We start from the raw sequence: 19,186 nt of genomic DNA, 5'->3' as shown, positions 1-19,186 counted from the left end.
GTGATTAAGGATGAGATAGCTTGAGTTAAACATTCTCCATCATTTTATGGACATTTCTATCGAAACTGAGCTTATTTCTTTGGTTCTAACGGCGATGCTGACTTTAATATGGGAAATTGTAGATAACAACAGGAGTGTAACTGACAATGTAACAAAAAAATAGAGGATTAGCTTCGTTACACCATTAGAATAATGATAAAACTTAATTCACCACCCTACATCTCGACTTCTATAGCAAATATTATTATTATTGAAGTCAAATCAAGCTATCCACATGCCAATGCTTAGCGGTCGGTATATTAAGTTTGAAAAAGCATTAGTTAAAAATAATACAAGCTTTGATTGGTCCTCATTCGTGTACCATGATTTTTCTTTTTCACGTCAATAGACGTCCAGATCTGCACAGAAACATGAATACACTCACAGACGGCTGGTTGCCATCTGATCACGAGTGATTGGCTCAAGTACACTCGGCACGTCTCGCCGCAGTTACATAAGGCGAGGTCGCACCCGCCCTTTCCCCGCCTCAACTGGGAAGCGATGAACTCTCTGGGGGGTGTCCCGCCCCTCCAACGGATGCCTTAAAGGCCGTTTCGTAAGATAAATTAGCAATAAATTATCCATAGGGAGAGCTTAGCGTGAGATTCAAGTAGGTACCCATACGCAGGGCCGGATTTAGATGAAAAGAGGCACTAGGCTTTTCCACTCATGAGTTTCGTTTGAGCGCAGTTTCGTGGTCATTTACTTAATTAATTGATGCATTTTTACCCGTTTAATGCTAATCTGAACCGTGAAACTTAGAAGATGACATCCAGGAATTGAAGAATATGGAATGGAATATGGTACCATAAAATTCCGAAAGTAATATTCCCGGTTGTATGAGAGAATGTTGTATTTACATTTACGTGCGCATTTGGTATTTCAGCCGAAGCAATCATAGCGAGGCCCCTTCTACCTTCGCTAAGTTTCCTCCGAGTTGAGTGAGTGCTTGTGGAGGGTTTCTGGCAGAGAGGTTGGGGTTGTCACTGCTGCCAATCCTCCCGTTCCAGCAAGCCAACACTGTAATTCGTCTCGTACCTGCGACGTGATACCTAACGTTACGACTATTGGAGACGATTTTCAGCCACAGCCATTGAGGCCATAGAGCTCATCTCACCTGTTATATCCTGGTTGAATGATTAATTTCTCTTCTCAATTTATTTTCTAATTATCAATGCTCACGAGGAACATTCAAATTCGGCGGAGCTGTGCATATTGTTTGACTGTTTTACAGCAAAGTAGACCAAATTTAAAGCTATTGTACAATACGTACGTCAAAGGCCTTCTTATTCGGTGTTTTGAGAGAAGCGTTGGACACAGACTGTTAAACTGTCATAGAAAAATAAAAATTAAGGTTCTCATTGTGAGAGATTTGAATGCCTGAACCCGATCTACAATTTTTGAAAATCATCGTTCCTCGTTGAAGTCATTGTAGCGTTGACATGGGAAAGGTAGTGAGTGGGTAGGAGACGAATGAAAGAGGTTTGACAACATTGTGAAGCTTATATTAGTTAGTGTACAAACTTCGTCAATCGTAGCAAATGATATATTGCACCAATTGACTTTCTTGTTAACTTAAGGCTGGATGGCGATATTTGGTGGAACTTGTTGACAGGAAACAGAATAAAAGATACACTGCCATTTGAAAATTTGAAAATGACAACGTGTACACGTCGAAACCTGGGTCGGTCAATTAAGGCTGGGACACAATCAACGCTAACGTGAGACGGTATACGGGATCCGGGAGAACGTGAAACGGGGAACGCCACCGTGCGGTCACAATTGACGTTCCCGTGGCCGGAAAGAAAATTGACTTTGTGAAATTGAAAGTGGTTCTGTCTGTGGTCTTCAGTCTTTTCACTTGCGTGTAGGATGAGTTTTTAAGAATGTTCGAAATCGACGAGGATAGTATGCACGTAAATTAAATTAAGTAATGGCTTACCTTAACTGACTTCTCTTCAGCTCACGTTGCACGACAACAACAACTGCTATATTCAGCAATGGGCGCCAACAATGCTGTATCGCTTTGATTGGCTTTCCGTGTACGGGACACGGGAAGAGATAAAAGTTGCCCATCTCTCGCGTTTACGTCCTCTCCGTAAACGGTGGTTGTGTCCCTTCCATAAGCTTTCCTTTCCGCCGTATTTTTACCGATTCCCGTGAACGGCTCGCCTCTCACGTTAGCGTTCATTGTGTCCCAGCCTTTAACCTTTTGTGGAACATACAACTCAGTGTATCTTTTAATATGTTTCCAATTGACTTGTTCTACCTTTTCCATGACATTGGCTTGTACATGTACCACCTTCTCCATGAAAAAACGAAGTTCCGATTTTTTTCTGACTTACTACGCTTCTCATATTAACGCTTCAATTATTCAAGGGATAAATTAATTACTATACATATCCGTTCGGCAACGATTCACTCTTATTCCATCGCTTTTTCGGACCTGGTAGTATAAAACGATTCAAAGATGATGTATTCTGTGTCACGATGTGTGAAGATATCTGTTTAACTGCCAAATCAATTTAAGTCTTGCACGTAGAGAACACTCCACTGGAAAAACGACTCTGTATGACAGATTATGTCATTACATTTCTAGTTTATTGACCAACTCGTTCAAGGCAAAGAATTCATTGAGGGAAGGAAAAGGTCGCCAGGGTGTCAACCACAGTGAGCCACGCGAGGATAATGCGCGAGGACGGGCTCGTATCTTAGGAGCGGTGACCCCCTTGGCATTAGTTCGTGACGTCATCAAATTATCTGAGAAAGAGTTACGGCCATTTATTTTTCATCGTGAGCATCTGGAGAAGTAGGCAATGTACAGAAAAGCTGAAAGATACGGGTCTCTCCAATTTTTACAACTCTATCACAATAATCAGCAAAATGTAAATAACGAGACCGCTATTTACCAGACCTATCTGTTAGTTTCCGCATCCCCGATATATCATTGTTTTTGTCTGGCCTGGGAATATCGCGCGGTTCTCAGAGTGTCGAGGAAGGTTGAGAAGCGATGATGATAACTATCGTCATGATACCACCCTCAAAGGCACAACGATCGACCCAGTGACTTTTGGGAGAGAGTTTTCCTCGAAGAGCCAAGGCAGTCCAAAGCGGTCATCACAAGGAAGGATGAGGTCGCTAATAAAGGAGGACTCCGGGTCAACGGGTGAATGACTGGCTTTCTCTCGCCGCACCCGACGCATTCTCTCACGCCAACCAACACGCTACGAAATCATTGATCCCCATTTATTTCATGCGATCGGAAGTCGGAGTCAATGAATTTCACCTCGCGTCCGACTGACTATGGCTCGCAGAAGCTATTCCATTCTCGGCTGCCTGGCTTGAAATTGTCAAGGGGTCTCTTCCATGAAAGAGCTAAGGCTCCTACGAAGGGATACATAGTATAGGTACACTGCTAAGTATTCCTTAAAGTTGCAATTTTAAAGTTTGCGATCGTTTTCATTTTTTCCCTTGAGCAAAGAAAGGTTATCTGTAAATTTTCAGATGAGTCAATCAATGTTTACCCGAGTGAGAAACCCTTTTAATATTCGCAAAAAACAGTATAAATACGGAAACCGTAGACTTTAGCGCAAAGTAACATTTTGGATAAAAATTTGAAAAATTCTTCATATAACTCTTTCGCAGCCTTGCGACCAGCGGGTCTTTTCCGCAATTCTCAACGTAGGTATTATTAAATTACGAATTTTTCCCCAAGGTTGTGGAATGGATTCCTTGTCTTTTACTCTGACGTGAGCTTGAAATCTATTAGAAAATAAAAAAGATCACTCTAAATAATCAAATTGGATGAATATGACCAAAGACGTTCAGGGCAAGCATAATAATAAGATTGAAAAGAACAAACATTTATAATACGCACTCAATAAAATATTGATCATGTTTCAAGGTACCTTGCACTTCAGTTAAACACAGGGTAATCCAAATATTTGAGAATGAATCAAAGGCAGTCGCCCCACGGAAAATGTTTTAGGAAACCACAAAGCTTCAGTGTAGCAAGCTACGTGCCTGACACCCACTGGCGACTTTGAGAATTAGGAGGGGGTGGGTGCTCTGGTGAAATTCCTCCCACTTAGCATTCCAAAAGACGAGCGCGTACTACAGCGAGAGAGCGTATCTCTACCGACGTGAGTCACTAAAGAAGTGACGTAACGGCACGGAGGGGCCTTGAAAACTTGGCCGATGAAGTCAGATCGCATCTGAATTCGAGCGAGCAGGATTCATGACGGTCACGTGACCGAGTCACGTCGGTCCTCGGGTGAGAAAGCCACCGGAACACAGGGGAAATATGGCTGGGACTGTACGACTCAAAACAAATACTTACGGGTATGTCTTAAAAAATGGCACAAATGCTACAACTTTAATATTTCATTGGAAGATTCTCAAGTCCGCCGCTAAAACCGTTGCTGCTCTCCTCGCATTAAAATTAAACATTTTAAATTAAAATTAATGATTTCAAACTCGCCACTAGCGATCTATATCTACTTCATCTACATATATCCACTTTTCACCAGGAAACACACGGCAGTAATACGTAACTAATCCAATAAATCGTATAAACCACAAATTTAACGCATGTGAGACGATAGTCAACTAAAAAAGACAATTTCCTCTGCGGTTAATGGCGAAAGCCACACTCAAGGGGACTCCATTACTATTGTAACAATCGTGGTCACACTGAACGAGATACAGATGGCGGCGCTGCCGAATAAAACGCGCGCAAAGCGGCAACAAATAAGATGCTTAATTGCCATGTTATTGGGCCTACTTTATGTAATATTCGTGACTACTACAGAGGATCGTCAAGTTAGCCTCCACACACCGCGCATTTAAATGGGATTAACAAGAGTCGATACTAACGGGAAGAGCAATCCGGATTTAACGGAGAAACAAGGTAAAATCGGGGCTGTTAACCAAAATTTACATGCATGATGATGTGATACACCAAAGTTATAGCATTTAAATGCTATCCCTCGCAATTGCAAATAATATACCGCAAATATTACCGGACTCGCTAGCGGTGGGGTGAAGGTAGTTATAGAGCGGCGTCGGCTAAAGTCAAGCGATGTACTCGAGCTGCCTATTATTTACGCAAAAGAGTCGCCAAAAAAATTTCAATAACAGAAAACATGGTAAGGAATGAAATGTGAGAGCAATTTTTCACCTCGGCACAATGCAAACGTCAAAAATGATTTTTAAAAAGGTATTTACAGTAGTTACCTTGACTAGTTTAAATACTGCTTTCAACCTTCGCCTTCCAATGCGTGGGTCGTGGGTTCGAATCCCGACTGGGTAGGTGGTCCTCATCCAGGGCATATATTTTTTATTTTAAATGAAAAACTTTATAAATTTCACATGTGAATTTACTAACGACCAGCTTTGTCGCTGTGCGACATCAGTTTTATATTTAAAATTAAGTAATTCACCAAGTCACGCCTCAAACCGTCAATTTCAGGGCATGGATGTTTGTGTTGTGCCATGATAATGCTGATATCCCCGTTGTCAAGGGCGTTATGTGCTGTTTACGGAGAAGTGGGAAAAATAATAAATTGAATGATTCCCGCCCAAACATGATCGGCCTTCTCTCTTTCCCGATTCGTTCCAGATGCTGTTGTACCTCTTGAGTGGCGCCGTGCTCTTCATCACCACGGGAGCCTTCATCATCGAGCACTACGACCAAAAACTTTTCAACACGACCGCGAACGACAAGTTCCTGGCCTCTGGAATCATCGCCCTGGTGAACGGAGCCGTTTATCTCGTCGACGGTTTCTTCACACGCAGGGGTTAAAGGAGAGGACATGTCCCTAGTTCCTCTCAGGCTAAGGAAATGATTGGCTGGAGATTCAACGGGTGGATAGAGATGATAAGGTGCGGCGGCCGATAACCACAATGCAGAAGATTGGTCGACAACAGGGAACAGGGGCGTTTCACATCCTTCCAAAAGTTTCACGAGAGTTTTTTCAAACCATAAAATATTTTTGAGACGAACATTTTCAGGGGAGAGCTATCTATGGTTTATTATTTTTGTACGCAAAGCATTCGCCACCCACATGATGAGCCAAAATTAGAGGAAGTTACCTTGCTGCGCTAAAATTCAGGAACCAAGTCCAGAAAATATAACTTGACTGCTATCGATAGGGAAATTTGAAGTTTTCTGAGGCAAAAATAAGTGAAACCTCTTTTCTCGTAAAGTTTCAGACGATAGCATTCTGGATATATTCTTCGAGGAGGAGAAAGTACAAAAACAATCCCGAGTCAATTTTTCTACCAAAGGTCATTTTAATGATGCGTACCAATGTAGAACAAAATTTACCAGATTTATGGTGCCCAAAAGAAGACGTAATGATGGAACATTCTGATTCAGTTTTGGTGAATGATATACCTACACTGTACATTGCTATTCGCCCCCAAAATAATATCCGCGGGATATTTTTACGTGCTTGTATACGGTTTCGTTTCCTTTAATGCGTCACAACTCTCCGTAGGCTTTGCTATACATAAACAAACCGCAAGCACAATCCAATTTTACGTGTGTAGCTTCATGTACCTTCGACAGGCATTTCGTGATGTTGATCGATCTAGGGAGAAAAAGGATACATCCAGGAGACTCGCCATAGCCAACTCCCCCCCACATGCTAATCGCCTAAAGTTATGACAAAAGTGGACATGATTACACTAGACATTGGCGAAGTGCTCTCACTATTCCACGTGTGGTTTGCTTGGATGCATACAACTTCGTTACTGGGGAACCGGATCGATCACGATTCCAATGTGTTCAATATGAAGACTCAATGGACTCTTCAATCACGAGTCGCTATATTTTATTTATGATGGACACTTTTTTCTCAAAATATTCAAACAGAGCTAAAAAAAAATCTACATGTTGCCTTGGCAAGTTTGATGAGTAATCTCTTTAGATTCATTTTTTAATGTGTTTTATTTTTTATTTTTCACGTTTTGTATAATTGAGAATTGAATTAAACTTCTTATGTAAATACTGATGGTATACCCTTAAATTTTCATCAAACCCAGGACTTTCCCATACCTTAAATTGTCATCAGGATCAATGCAGATCAAAACTTACCCGGTGGTTGAATAGCAAAGACTTGATAACTGCACATAATGTATTTATACGACCACGATTCGTATTTGGCTGTGCGCTTGTAACTGTACATTTTGTACTTAACATATGATGACGTTCGACGTCGTAACTATGATCTTATAAAACTAATTTGGAACTATCAAGTCTTTCCTTTTCAATCCCAATTATTATCAATTTTCACGAAGTTACGTCCGAGACAACTAAATCCCACTTCACAGGAGCAATATCAGAGTTACGAATTGTGGGACTAAATCCTTCCCCAGCCAGATAAGTTTTTATATACAAAACGATAAATTCTACATATTTGGTTATATTTTAATTGCTGAATATCCCTTGAAAATAATTTTATGGTTTCACCCCAATTTTATTTTGATTCCTGCCAATAGCGAGGAGGGAAGCAGCAGGGATGCCGATTACAGAGGAGCGAAAAATGGCTTTTTTTTTCCGGGATCAAATTCTCCCTGTGCAGGAAAGTTGACTACTTATATCATGGTCTCAGGTACGACTTGTTTTAAAAATCGGATGATATTATCACTGCCGCCCGAGCCCTAAAGTATAATTTTTTGCTAAAAGTCCGGTTGATTTCGGAGACAAAACACCTTAGGTGAAGACATACCCGCTACTATTCCCATTTGGGAATAACTAATGATGATTACAACTTACAGCATAATACTTACATGTATAAAAATTTATGTATGCTTTTGCGCGGTGAGAAAATGGAGAAAACATATAGTGTAAGCAACCCGCAGATCGCCAATGTTATCTGGCTGCGTGTGGCATCACTTCAGATTTTGACTTTGAGCCCGAATTGGCTGAAGTTACCTACTTTTCCAAATGTTATCCTTTTTTTATGTCTCAATGATCCTTCATAGGGAAATACTTTCCATGATTAAATCTGTACAAACGTTGACTTATCAATTTTTGATACAGAAAGATGTGCTCTGAAAAATATTTCCACGACTAAAAATCATACTATACTGCGTCCCATAAATGATTACCAGTAGTCATGGAGTAGAGATGGATGAATGGATAGCGATGATGGATTTTGACAAAAAAATTCGCATCCGATACCCTGATATGAGGAGACAACTTACCGGCACAGGGGAAATTTGATCGCGAATAAAAGCCATTTTTCGGCCCATCCTAAAGCCCAATTCCCGCAAAGTTGATAGCGAATTCTCTCCAAAAGCAACAACTCCCCCAACCCGCCGTTACATAGTACGCATTTTGAAAAGCCCGCGATTTTTTATTCCTCAACGAAAATGTTTTTCAATGGCGTAACTTGCGGCGTGCGGCTCAGGAAAGCAATGCCTGGCGATAGTTCTTACAACTATCAAAAGCAGTCAACATTCGACTCCACTCTTGACTCGCGATATGGTCCTCGTTTGATGGAATTACCGCTACCTAGTGGGCTGGAATCGAAAAAGTGGACAAAATTACACAATATTTTTTTTCGAGGTAGGAAGCTAAAGCTGAGCAATATTATAAAAAAAAATTGGTTGGAAATCAAAGAACCGACTAGGGTGCCTCGTTTTGCCAATTTTTTTACGAGCGAATCGTAATATTCGGCAAAAGATGCGTGCATTGATGGTTATTACAATTATAATTTTTATTCCAAATCGCTTAATGTTCTGTTCTCCATTTTACCTTAAAATTTGGAAATTTTATAACGAAAAGTGTCAAAAATTTAAGTGATTTAAATTTGGTTTGAGCGAGCACTCTTTTTTTGCAATGAGGTATGATTTTGAATATTAAATGATGTTTTAGAACAAATGTATCAACTATATTGTAATTAATTATCGAGTAAATGACATTTAATCGTGTCCCCGAAAGCACGTTTTTGAGGTAGGTAACCCGCAACATGTAGTCTTATTTTACGATATGATTGCAATAAATGACGCAAATAAGAGATATTTTCAGCCAAAAAAGTATAAATCGTGGCTGAAAATGTCAAGGGTAGTCGTTAAGATGGGATGACGCTCTTTTATGCCATTTGTGACTATAGTGACTTCATTTTCAGGTAAGATGACAGCACCAAGGATGGATACTAACATTCGGGATTCAGTATGACGGTTATATATCCCTCAACGGTCAAATAGGGTGGTTTCCTATTATTTTTTTATTGCCTAAATCGAAAGATTATTACCCTTGGATATTATTATGAAAGCGAAGTATTTCACGCTTTTAGATTTTTAAATGACGATATCTATTTTTCGCGATTAAATGAAAAGTGAAAAATTTCAAGCGCGCGAAAACGCGACGGGTAAGTAGGAATGATGGGAAAAAGTCCGTGCGACGCATTTCTGGTTCCCCCTCCCACCTTGTGAGGTGACCTTGATCGAGGCTCTGAGCGCTGATAGGACGCAGGATGCTAGCGGGTAGCTGAGTACCTTGCTGGCTGGTAGCGCTTGGCTTAAAAAAGGTTAATTAATACCTTATCAAACGAAGAAAACTTTCCGACCTCAGCCAGTTTTAATATGTGATTATTAAGACATGTTTCCCTGAGCTCTGTTCCTCATGCATGCATTGGTAACCTCAGACGATGTATAACTCCTATCCTCTCTTGTAGAAACTAGATCCCTGTGACGTCACGTGGAGTGGAATCGCATGGGCGCCAATCAGGCCTTTTTCAAATGAGGATAAAATTTGACCCTTGCCATTCGTCTAAACCGGTATTTCAAAAACCAAATAATTTGTGTATTATGAATACACTAATGGTGGGTAACGAATCGCAATCAATGCCTTTCGTTTTCTTTGATGAAGGAAACTACCCTATTAACCTCCCTGCAGTCAGAAAAGGGGTTTATTTTAGTACGATCAAGCTAGTACGCAGCATTACGCTCACCTAGGCGGCGAACGCATTTTTTTGGATGGATGGATAAACTACAGATTGGTATTTCCTGGCAAGTATCTCTGGGAATGGTCTCAAAGACGTGACGAGTCCCGTAGACGATGAAAGAAAAAGCAAGTGTCCGTATTCCGCACATTAACACCATCCTCACTTTCCTTATTGCGAACGTCCAAACTTTACATTACTGCAACGCCAAAGGTCATCTCTCATATCATAAGAAAGTATAAACAGTCACACATACCTGGTACCTATAGAAAGAAAACATCATTCATCGTGAAAAAAAGTTGTTTGCTAGCTGTATGAGGCAAATGTTAGATATAACCAGAGAGGAGAACTATATCACTGGCCAAACCAAAAAGTAACTGCACGCGCTCCAGCACGTTGATTAATTAAGCTACATGCTCTTATGAGGATCCAATACGCCGGCAGCATAATATGTAAGTGAGGTCTCACGAGGGAAAAGTAGCCCGTTTCTCTTCCTTATTGTTTGTCGTCGCACTTCCCGATAATTCTTTTCACGAAATGAACAGCCAGCTGGTGGTAATTTGCGTAATAAAGACGTGCGGATAAGTGGACCTTTTTAGCGACCCTTTTTGATGACCTTAATATGAGCGGAATACGGATGCAACTCAGCAGCCTAGTCCTGAAATAGAGCTGGCCCTTCCCTTTTTTCCCTTCCCGGTACCTTTCTTCTCTTGCACAGGAATGACCTTTGTTTGAGTGCTTTGCGGAAGCTGTGCATCGCCCATTCCCACCGCACCCCAAACAAAAACTCCTTCGCCCTTGCCAGGCCTCGGCTCTGATCTTATAGCCGAAGTTTTTTGTTTTCCGGCTTGGATTTGTGGTTCGACGCTTCGGCGTCAATCCGGGACTTTTCACGAGAGATGAGATTTTTCTTTGCGAGACAGTACGCACATATATTCCCCAAACAAAGTTTTTACTTGCCTTTGAACTTATTCGATGGCATGGGGAGGACTTGGGATAACCATTTGAAGTGTGGGTTTCCTTCAGACCAATTTCCACACTGCGCCATCTTGAAGCTACTATAATGGTTTAGCTGTAGGGGAGAAAACTTATAATTTCGTTTCGGGATCACAAAAAGCTCGACAGCAACGGTTGCTTTAATAGGCCTCCTGCAACCTGCCGTTTGAATCCCTCTCAAACTTAATGCAATAAAAATTGTATTAAGCTCACATGTAAGCAAACAAACAAATGTAAACACTGCGTCTTCAGCGACTTTCAAATCAACTTTGAGGGCGGAAATATCTCTAGAATCGATTAGTACCATCGATTTTTTGCACCACTGCGCGTCGTTTCTGTGCCGAGTATTCGCGGCATTCGTTCACGGTGTAAATAGGGGGTTTCAAGTGATTATGCGAATGAAGTTCATTTGAATGATCATCCATCGTGCACAACGAAGCAATACAAAATTACATTCATGCTCACAGGTAAACCAAGCATTCCGATGTCAGCGACTTTCAAAACAACTGTCTGTAGTCCAAAATATCGCTAGAATCGATCTCCTAAGGTGTATACACTATTCAGGGCGGAGAAAAATTGTGCCACGAAATTTTAATCCTGGATATTTGATACCAGTGGGAACAAAAATTACGAAAGTTTAGTTCGAAAACGGACAATTTTTAAACTACAGTAACTTTGAGCCAAGCGCTCCGATTGCCCGCATGTTTGCCCACTTGCCGGATGATATGGACAAATGCCTCCTTCAGATGACGATTGTCCGAGCGATCGTCCTAACGATAGTTGACAGAACTAAGGTCTGTTCACTTTATCTTTGCGGGTGAGCTGGTGTGGCTTAACCGAGTTGGGGTGAGAGGAGGGAAAGTTTATCTACACGTGACTTTCCCTCTGCCAATCAGCAGACAGTAGGCGTGGTCTAGCACTTCGGAACGTCAGTCGCTCTCAGACCTCCGTCGTGTCAACTTCGTGAATCTGCTAGCTGTGTTGCCAAATCCTTTTCCCTTGCACTCCCCGTTTATAAGAATGCTACGCCTATTTATGCCTTTCACCAGCGGTCTGGCATTTAGCGGACAATATCCCGGCTTCTGAGATGGGATTATCCTCAATACATTGTATGCATTGTTTCGCCGCCGGGCCCAAAATATCTGTGGCCACGTGTGAGTCACACCTTTTCGGTGAGACACAAGGGCGGCTATGTACATTTGGCAACGTTAAGGTCGCTCCTGCTCTCTCTCTCTCGGTACTACCCCTTCCCCTTCAGCGAGGCCCCTCCCCCTTCAGCGAGGCCATCCGAGAGTGTCCGGGATCTCACGAAAGTTGACCCGCAGAGATAAAATGAATATCAGTGTGAATGCATGTCCGGACAATAGTTCACGTAGTTCCTAACGTTGCCACTTTAAGATGGTTAAGGCCTTGGGAGACCGGAAGAGGAAGCGACACGAGAAAGACGAAAAGTTCGTGAAGCTCCCTTCGCTCTATTTTTTTCATGGATTTGTCCAAACAAGGAAGAATATGGGCGGAAGAAAAATTGTTCGTTAAATACACGTTGAACACGGTAATATCTTCACCCTGTATGCTACATCAAAAGCTTTGCTAAGCGTCAATGTCTCGTTCACTTTAGATGCCAGCACTAGAGGGCAGCACGATAGCTCTAACGATTGCTGGAACAATCGCAATCTGAGCGAGGCAAACGCAAATGCGCGCAAAGTATTCGAAGTCCGGAAGAGTTGTCCAGAGCATCTAGCAAAAAGGCTACATAAACCAATCGGAGCGCTTTGGCTCAAAGTTTCTGTAGTTTAAAAATGATGCATATTCGATAATGAACATCATTAGAGTTCGTTTCAAATATCTTTGCGACTGATAGGCGGCCCACGTTTTTTGGGGGTGAGGGCGGAGGGCACATGACTTTCCGAAAACCAACCAAAATGCGATAGGCGGAGCCAAGCCTACGAGAAATTCAATCGCTTTCAGTCCTGCGTGGTGAACGATTTGCGAGTAAGTTAAGCTGCGTTGCCAAGTGGGAGGAGAATTTTTGGCACAGTCTTTTATATCGAGGCACTGACAAGGACTTTTGAGAACACATGGCAACGCCCGCATCTCTCTTTCCTCATCCCACATTCCTAGTCCCACTTTCTGCCATGACGCCGCCCGAAACATTCCGAACTTGTACGACTGGGCCAGTCGCAAATATATTTGAAAAGGATGATAGTAATTTTGGTTCTTACTCATGGGCGTACCCAGCGTGGGGCAGGAGGGGGCAGCTGCCCCCCCAGAAGCAAAAATCGCAAATGTCTTTAAAGAAAATAATATTTTTTTCAAGCAAATAATTTTAAAAACTGATAAAGAGCTGTTACATCTTCCTTCAAATGTTGATTTTTTTCACCTTTTCCATGCTCGAATCTTACCTACAACTTGAACAACCATGGCTGGCTCCCCCCTAGGTTTGATCCTGGAAACGCCCTTGTTCTTACTGGCATCAACATCCAGGATTAACATTTAGTGACACAACTTTTCTCTCCCCTGTAGAATGAATCTACAATTTACACAATAGAAGGACGGGGTTAGTGGGGAAGGTGACGTTATGCCTCAAGTGGTGATGATGGTTCCCGACGTATCTCTGGAGGGTGGTCTGCCTCGCCCCGCATGACTTCATTCAGAGCGCGGTGAGGTCACCTCGCAGACAACCGCCCTCGCAGATACACTAGATGTTGTATTGGAATGGCGGTCTCCATTACGATGCAAATGAAAGCACTTCATTTTATAATCACTAAATTTGTATTTTTCCACTGCTTACCAGCTATCATACCGGTTTCCAAACCTTCGTATCATTTTCCAGGGTACACTGAAATTCTACATTGAAATTGGCGGGCTCGTCCATGAAACACATGAAATAGGGAGTGACATGATAATGGCAATTTTCTGAGACTCCGAAAATAATCAATCTTCCCGACCGGTTAAAACACACCTGAGGCAATACCATGGATATCAGGCAAATAATGTTTCAAGAACCTGAAGTTTGTGTTCTAGACGAAAGGTTCTCGAAAAAATTAAACCTTCTTTTCAGCAACATTGGCCAATATTAAGAGATAATAATTTTCTCTATTTCTTAGGAAATGATTCGTACAATAAAACCGCAAATTTATAGAAATTGATGGATGAATATCAACATTATTACGCAACGTCGCCGGTAGCCAAAAAACACGGAATCGATTTTTTTCTGAAATATCTATATAATGGCTACTATTAGATTAATAACTATTTACTGTGTACATAACAATTTCCACTGTTACTATCAACAGAGAAATAGGCACACGGAAGTTCGGCAGATCCTAGATTTCGGACTTTCAAACATTAGAAGTGGCTAATAGAAAAAAAATTATGATCGTGCATGTTGGTAAAATAAGACCTAAGTTTCATTCACGGATATTACAAAAGAGGATCCTCAAGTCGGCATCTAATAAAGTTGTCAACCACCGCGAATTTAAATGGGTTCACTTACAAAAGTCGCCACTCGTTACGCTGACGGACAAATTGATGCGAGTTTCATGGGAAAATAAGGTATAATTATGGGAGTTAGCCAAAATTAGCATACATGATGATGTGATCCATCGAATTCATAACGTTTTAGTGCTATTCCCTGCAATTACAAACGTTACGCTGCAAAATATTGGAAAAAAGTGGATCGCATTGCACTCATCACCGCGCTGCGGACATTTTTGAAAGGTGATTATAATACGACCGAAGTAACAACAGAAGTAAGCCTCCAATGAGATGGAATTGGGCCTACTTTATGCAGTCCACTTGGTGTCATTGCTAGTGAGCAAAATTTTCACGTTTCAGTAAAACTGAAAAAATTACAGACGACAAATAAATCTCACTCCACCAGTCTTTTTTGCGATGATATAGTCAGTCATCCAATAACTATGGTATTACTTCGAAATTGTTTACAGCATATAAAATAGAAACATATTAAGATTTGTTGGCAGAAATTAGAAAATTTTACCTCAATATTTTGTTATATGCAACATTTTTGAAGTCTGAAATGAAGGACAATATTGATAAGGTCTCCTCTAAACACTTAGGAAATTTAAATTAATAAATCACGTTTCAAACGGGTTATTCGTCGCGAAAAAAAGACAAAATACGACCGGTCAACAGGGAGATAAGCGTTCTGTTCCTGTCTCTCAATCATAAAATAGTTATAGTCATCTCAATGACTATTGATGTTGGGAAAAAAGAAGTTATTTCGTTGCTGTCTTCCATCGCCTCAACTTACTTCCCTAAGACTGTTTTTCACGGTAAAATGACGAAAGCCAACCGAAAATTCCTGAGATGTTACAAGAAAATACGAATTTAATTACGTGTTTTATCACTAATTAAATATCACAAATAATGAAAATAAAGTTAATTCAGATTAATTATGGCCACGACGGAGGAGAAAAAAATGCTACAGTCATCTAGGCCACTTTCTAGGCGTTTGTGAAGCTGCGCGCTTCACAAACGCCACACGACGAATTCTACAAGTTCGGTGATTCAGCGGTTGATGTCGCTCGTCGCGGCAAATATTGGAAGCCGCAGTGACGGTATCCGATGTTAGCGACACAGGGCTTCGTGGAAAACAGTGGAAACGGATGAAAAATTTTCGCAACAGCGCAGATTTTCAAACGATTTCACACGGGGGCCTTTCAAGAGAAAAGTTGAATAAAAGATTTCAGCAAACTCAAAATATTTTGACGGAAATCAAAAGCGTGTACTTCAAAATGAACCGATTTACAAATAACTTCCGGACACTACCCCTATGAAAAAATTGTATAAACCTGTTTCAAAATTTTATACAATTTATACAATTGCCATGGTAATTGTATAAATTGTATAAAATTTTGAAACAGGTTTATACAATTTTTTCATAGGGGTATGCGAGTTCTTCCCAAACATTGATTAGTTTCTCTTGACTAATCGTTGCAACAGCTGCTTCAATCCTGTTTCTTAATTTGAAACGCACATTTCACAGAAAAAACAACTGCAAACTGTAAAACTCAAAAAGCTTTCTGTTCAATGTTAGCAACTTCGGAGTCCTCAGGATGGCAGTTCTCCACACTGCTCCCTCATAGGGTTTGTAGAACTATGTAGTGTATTCCTGGCAATCTAGAGGACTCTGAGCCATCTTTGCTACTAGCGCTCTATAACGGATGGAAGCGGAAACAGTTGGTACCAATGCGCATTGTTTCCAGTAAACAAAAATTTTTGAGTTTCTCCTTTATTTGATGTATCCATCATAGAGGTATCCTAATTGTTAAGTGTAATACATATTATAAAACGTGTAAATCCCGCTATTCATTTTGAAACACAAGGTATTTTTTAAAAATGCAGCTACATCGATAATTGCCTGTTATCTAGCACTACAGTTTAACGAATTATCCTATTTGTCTCCAGAAATCGACGGAAATTATTTAGAGTCGACACCGCCACTTTATTAGCAGCAAAACCGCCTATCTTTACTTTGAACGGTCCCTTACAAGTTACCATTACAGGTAATTTTACGAAGTGTTTTCTTAAGTTAAGTGCTAAACATTTACAACTACATCACCCCCATTCATCTATTTATACCCTTATTTATCACAGCATTATAGGATACCATACAAGCAGTCTGTGAGAATGAAGACACCGTGATTTCCCCTGTGCACATAGTATACCCATGCAAGGTCAAGATTCGCAAATAAACAGCAAATAAAACTAGTTGTAGGTTAAGTTACTAAAATATTGCAAATTAATAATGCTAATTGCAAATATTCATACGTTCACACTTAAAATATTAACCATTTAATTAAACACTGAATTACGTCTTCAAAGATAAATTTTAATGAAAAATTTAAACCTTTGATCCGAAGTTCGCTCTGATCTCAGCTATAATTACCAAGTTATTTATAATATTTAACAAGATCTTTTTAATTCTTACCAGCACGAATCGCCAAGTTCTTTTTCATTCTGAAACTCGATTTTTTTACAAAATATTCTGATCAAGCAAAAAATAGCAATGCTTCAATTTGAAATCTTGTGATAGCATTGTACGCGAGGCGGCATTCCAGAAATTCCATTATCTTATCCCAATCCAATGAAAACGTCACACGACCTGCCACTAAATGAGAGGAGTAACCAAGTAATCTAATACGTGACGCGACCGACGGCATCTATTTTTCCTAGGATCGCCGCCAATTCATTAACCTATTACCTTCAGTATCAACCCAGATAGCACAGATTTTGCCTTATCTCTAAATACGAGCATATTATACATATATGCCGTGATGCCGCTATCTGGAATCAGAGATCAAGTATGAAGAATCCACGCCGCATTTGGGGATAAATCGGAGATGAATGTCCGCATAGCTGGAGATACACCTATCCTTACGCCGTAATTGCCGGTAGGCGGCGGCCGTTTCGCGTATAATCGCTGCGCCACCACACGAGATTAATGAGAATTACGTGAAAATAATGTAAATACATTGGCTTTCGATGAGGAAAGATTCAATGCATTATATTTATTGCATTAAACTATTACTGCGTAGATGTATTGTTTTAACTCACAAACACCTCTATACACAACAACACAAATGTAAAAACGAAGCCACCAATTGCGTTAACGGCAATGGAGGACGTCAGCGCCGCTATGCGGCCAATTTTGGCAATATGGTACTGTGACAACCCCTCCCCAAATAATTGAAATTGCTGGAAAAAAAGGGATAATAAACGTGGAAGATAAGCTTATCCCCACAATATCTGATTTTTCCAAGGGTAAGTTCAAAAATGTGCTATCTGGGAATGATCGTGATCACGTTTCTTTGGGACAACACATCACTCTCGCTAAAACGGTCCTTGTTTTTTCCCTAACTTTAGTTTCCAGCTAGACTTCACAAACTGGAAAGTATGCATACTAAAATGGAGTGGGTGTGCAGCCTAATCCGAAAAGAGCTATAGAAGGTGATGCACTGTCCGACATTTTAATAATGAGTTAAGTGACACAAAGGAAAACAATCAAGAAGTAGCTATTAATTAGTTTAATCTTGATTTTGGTTCAAAGCATATAAGTCATCCTGGAGACAAGGAAGTACCCAGGATCTAACCTAGAGGGGGGGAAGCCAGTGTTGTTTAAGTTGTAACATTTTAGCATAGAAAAGATGAATGAAACCAACATTTTAAGAGAACTATTACAGTTTATTAAGTTCATTCAATTATGATTCAGTGCCTTACATTATTATCATTTTTCGTGGGTTTAAAGAAAATTTGTGGAAAACTTTCGTTTTAATCCAGTTCCGATTTTCCTTAAAGACTTTTGCGATTTTTGCTTCTAGCTGCTTCTGCATTGCAGCTCCTCCCTCATGCCCCCCGCTACTTACGCACATGCCTGGTGAGTATGCACCATTACCTGACATAATTAATGCTCCATTACCTCCAGTTAGTGAAAAATTAAGGATAATGAAATTTCCAATTATGTATTACTTACGATGTTTCTACAAAGACGTTTCAAAAACGAAGGTGGTTTTAATTGGACGGAGACTGAAACTTCGATTTATTGACATAAATCGTAATTTTTCCCCAATTTATCCCAAAATGAGGCACCATTTGGAGGTTAAATTTTCAAATATCACTTTTAGACCAATTGAAAAATGTTAGGAGGGTCCTCTGGTTAATGTTATGAAAAAAATTCCCATATATCTTTTGATCATCCCTTAGTATGCATGTACGATAGTTTAAGAATTTCCCGTCAAAGGAATTATTCAGGTACAACTTTAAAATCTGTTACACAAATCAAACGTTGATAAGGGTCTACATGACTAAGCCCATAAATTTGAAAATGACTGATTAATTATATTTAATTTAATTTTATATTTACATTATTTATATTTTAATTAATTTATGTATAATTTAATATTTATAAAACTGAATTTAATTGTAATATTCGTCATATCGTTAAAGGATTGCCAGAAAAGAAGTATTGAGTGCCAAGAAATGTAGTGCACCTTCTTTAAATTCTTTTATGACAAAAGGACGAAAGTTTCAGATAAATATTTCGAGTCTTCACACTCCCTATCATTCACTGTATTTCAATGAAAACCTAAAAACTTTATTCAATTACATGTATCCATTAAATATTCTATTTTACTGAATAGTTTCGACAGCATACGCATGAAAAATTCATTACCCAT

General features: G+C 40.1%; 2 protein-coding genes across 3 annotated transcripts in view; one reads left to right on the top strand and one right to left on the bottom strand.

The window, feature by feature from the left end:
• LOC124166131 overlaps positions 1–7,049 on the top strand; it is a 28,684-nt gene extending 21,635 nt beyond the window's left edge. For both annotated transcript variants that reach the window (XM_046543792.1, XM_046543797.1), the window contains exon 4: positions 5,660–7,049. In XM_046543792.1, coding sequence (XP_046399748.1) covers positions 5,660–5,842 — 183 coding nt within the window. In that variant the 3' untranslated portion in view covers positions 5,843–7,049. The remainder of the gene's footprint in view (positions 1–5,659) is intronic.
• The window catches only part of LOC124165975 (adenylosuccinate lyase), a 400,694-nt gene that overhangs the window by 85,126 nt on the left and 296,382 nt on the right, over positions 1–19,186 (bottom strand). The gene's annotated exons all lie outside the window — the stretch shown is intronic.

Source organism: Ischnura elegans, chromosome 1 (genome assembly GCF_921293095.1).
Source record: "Ischnura elegans chromosome 1, ioIscEleg1.1, whole genome shotgun sequence".
In the NCBI taxonomy this organism is placed as follows: domain Eukaryota; kingdom Metazoa; phylum Arthropoda; class Insecta; order Odonata; family Coenagrionidae; genus Ischnura; species Ischnura elegans.
This window is presented reverse-complemented; position numbering and strand designations above follow the sequence as displayed.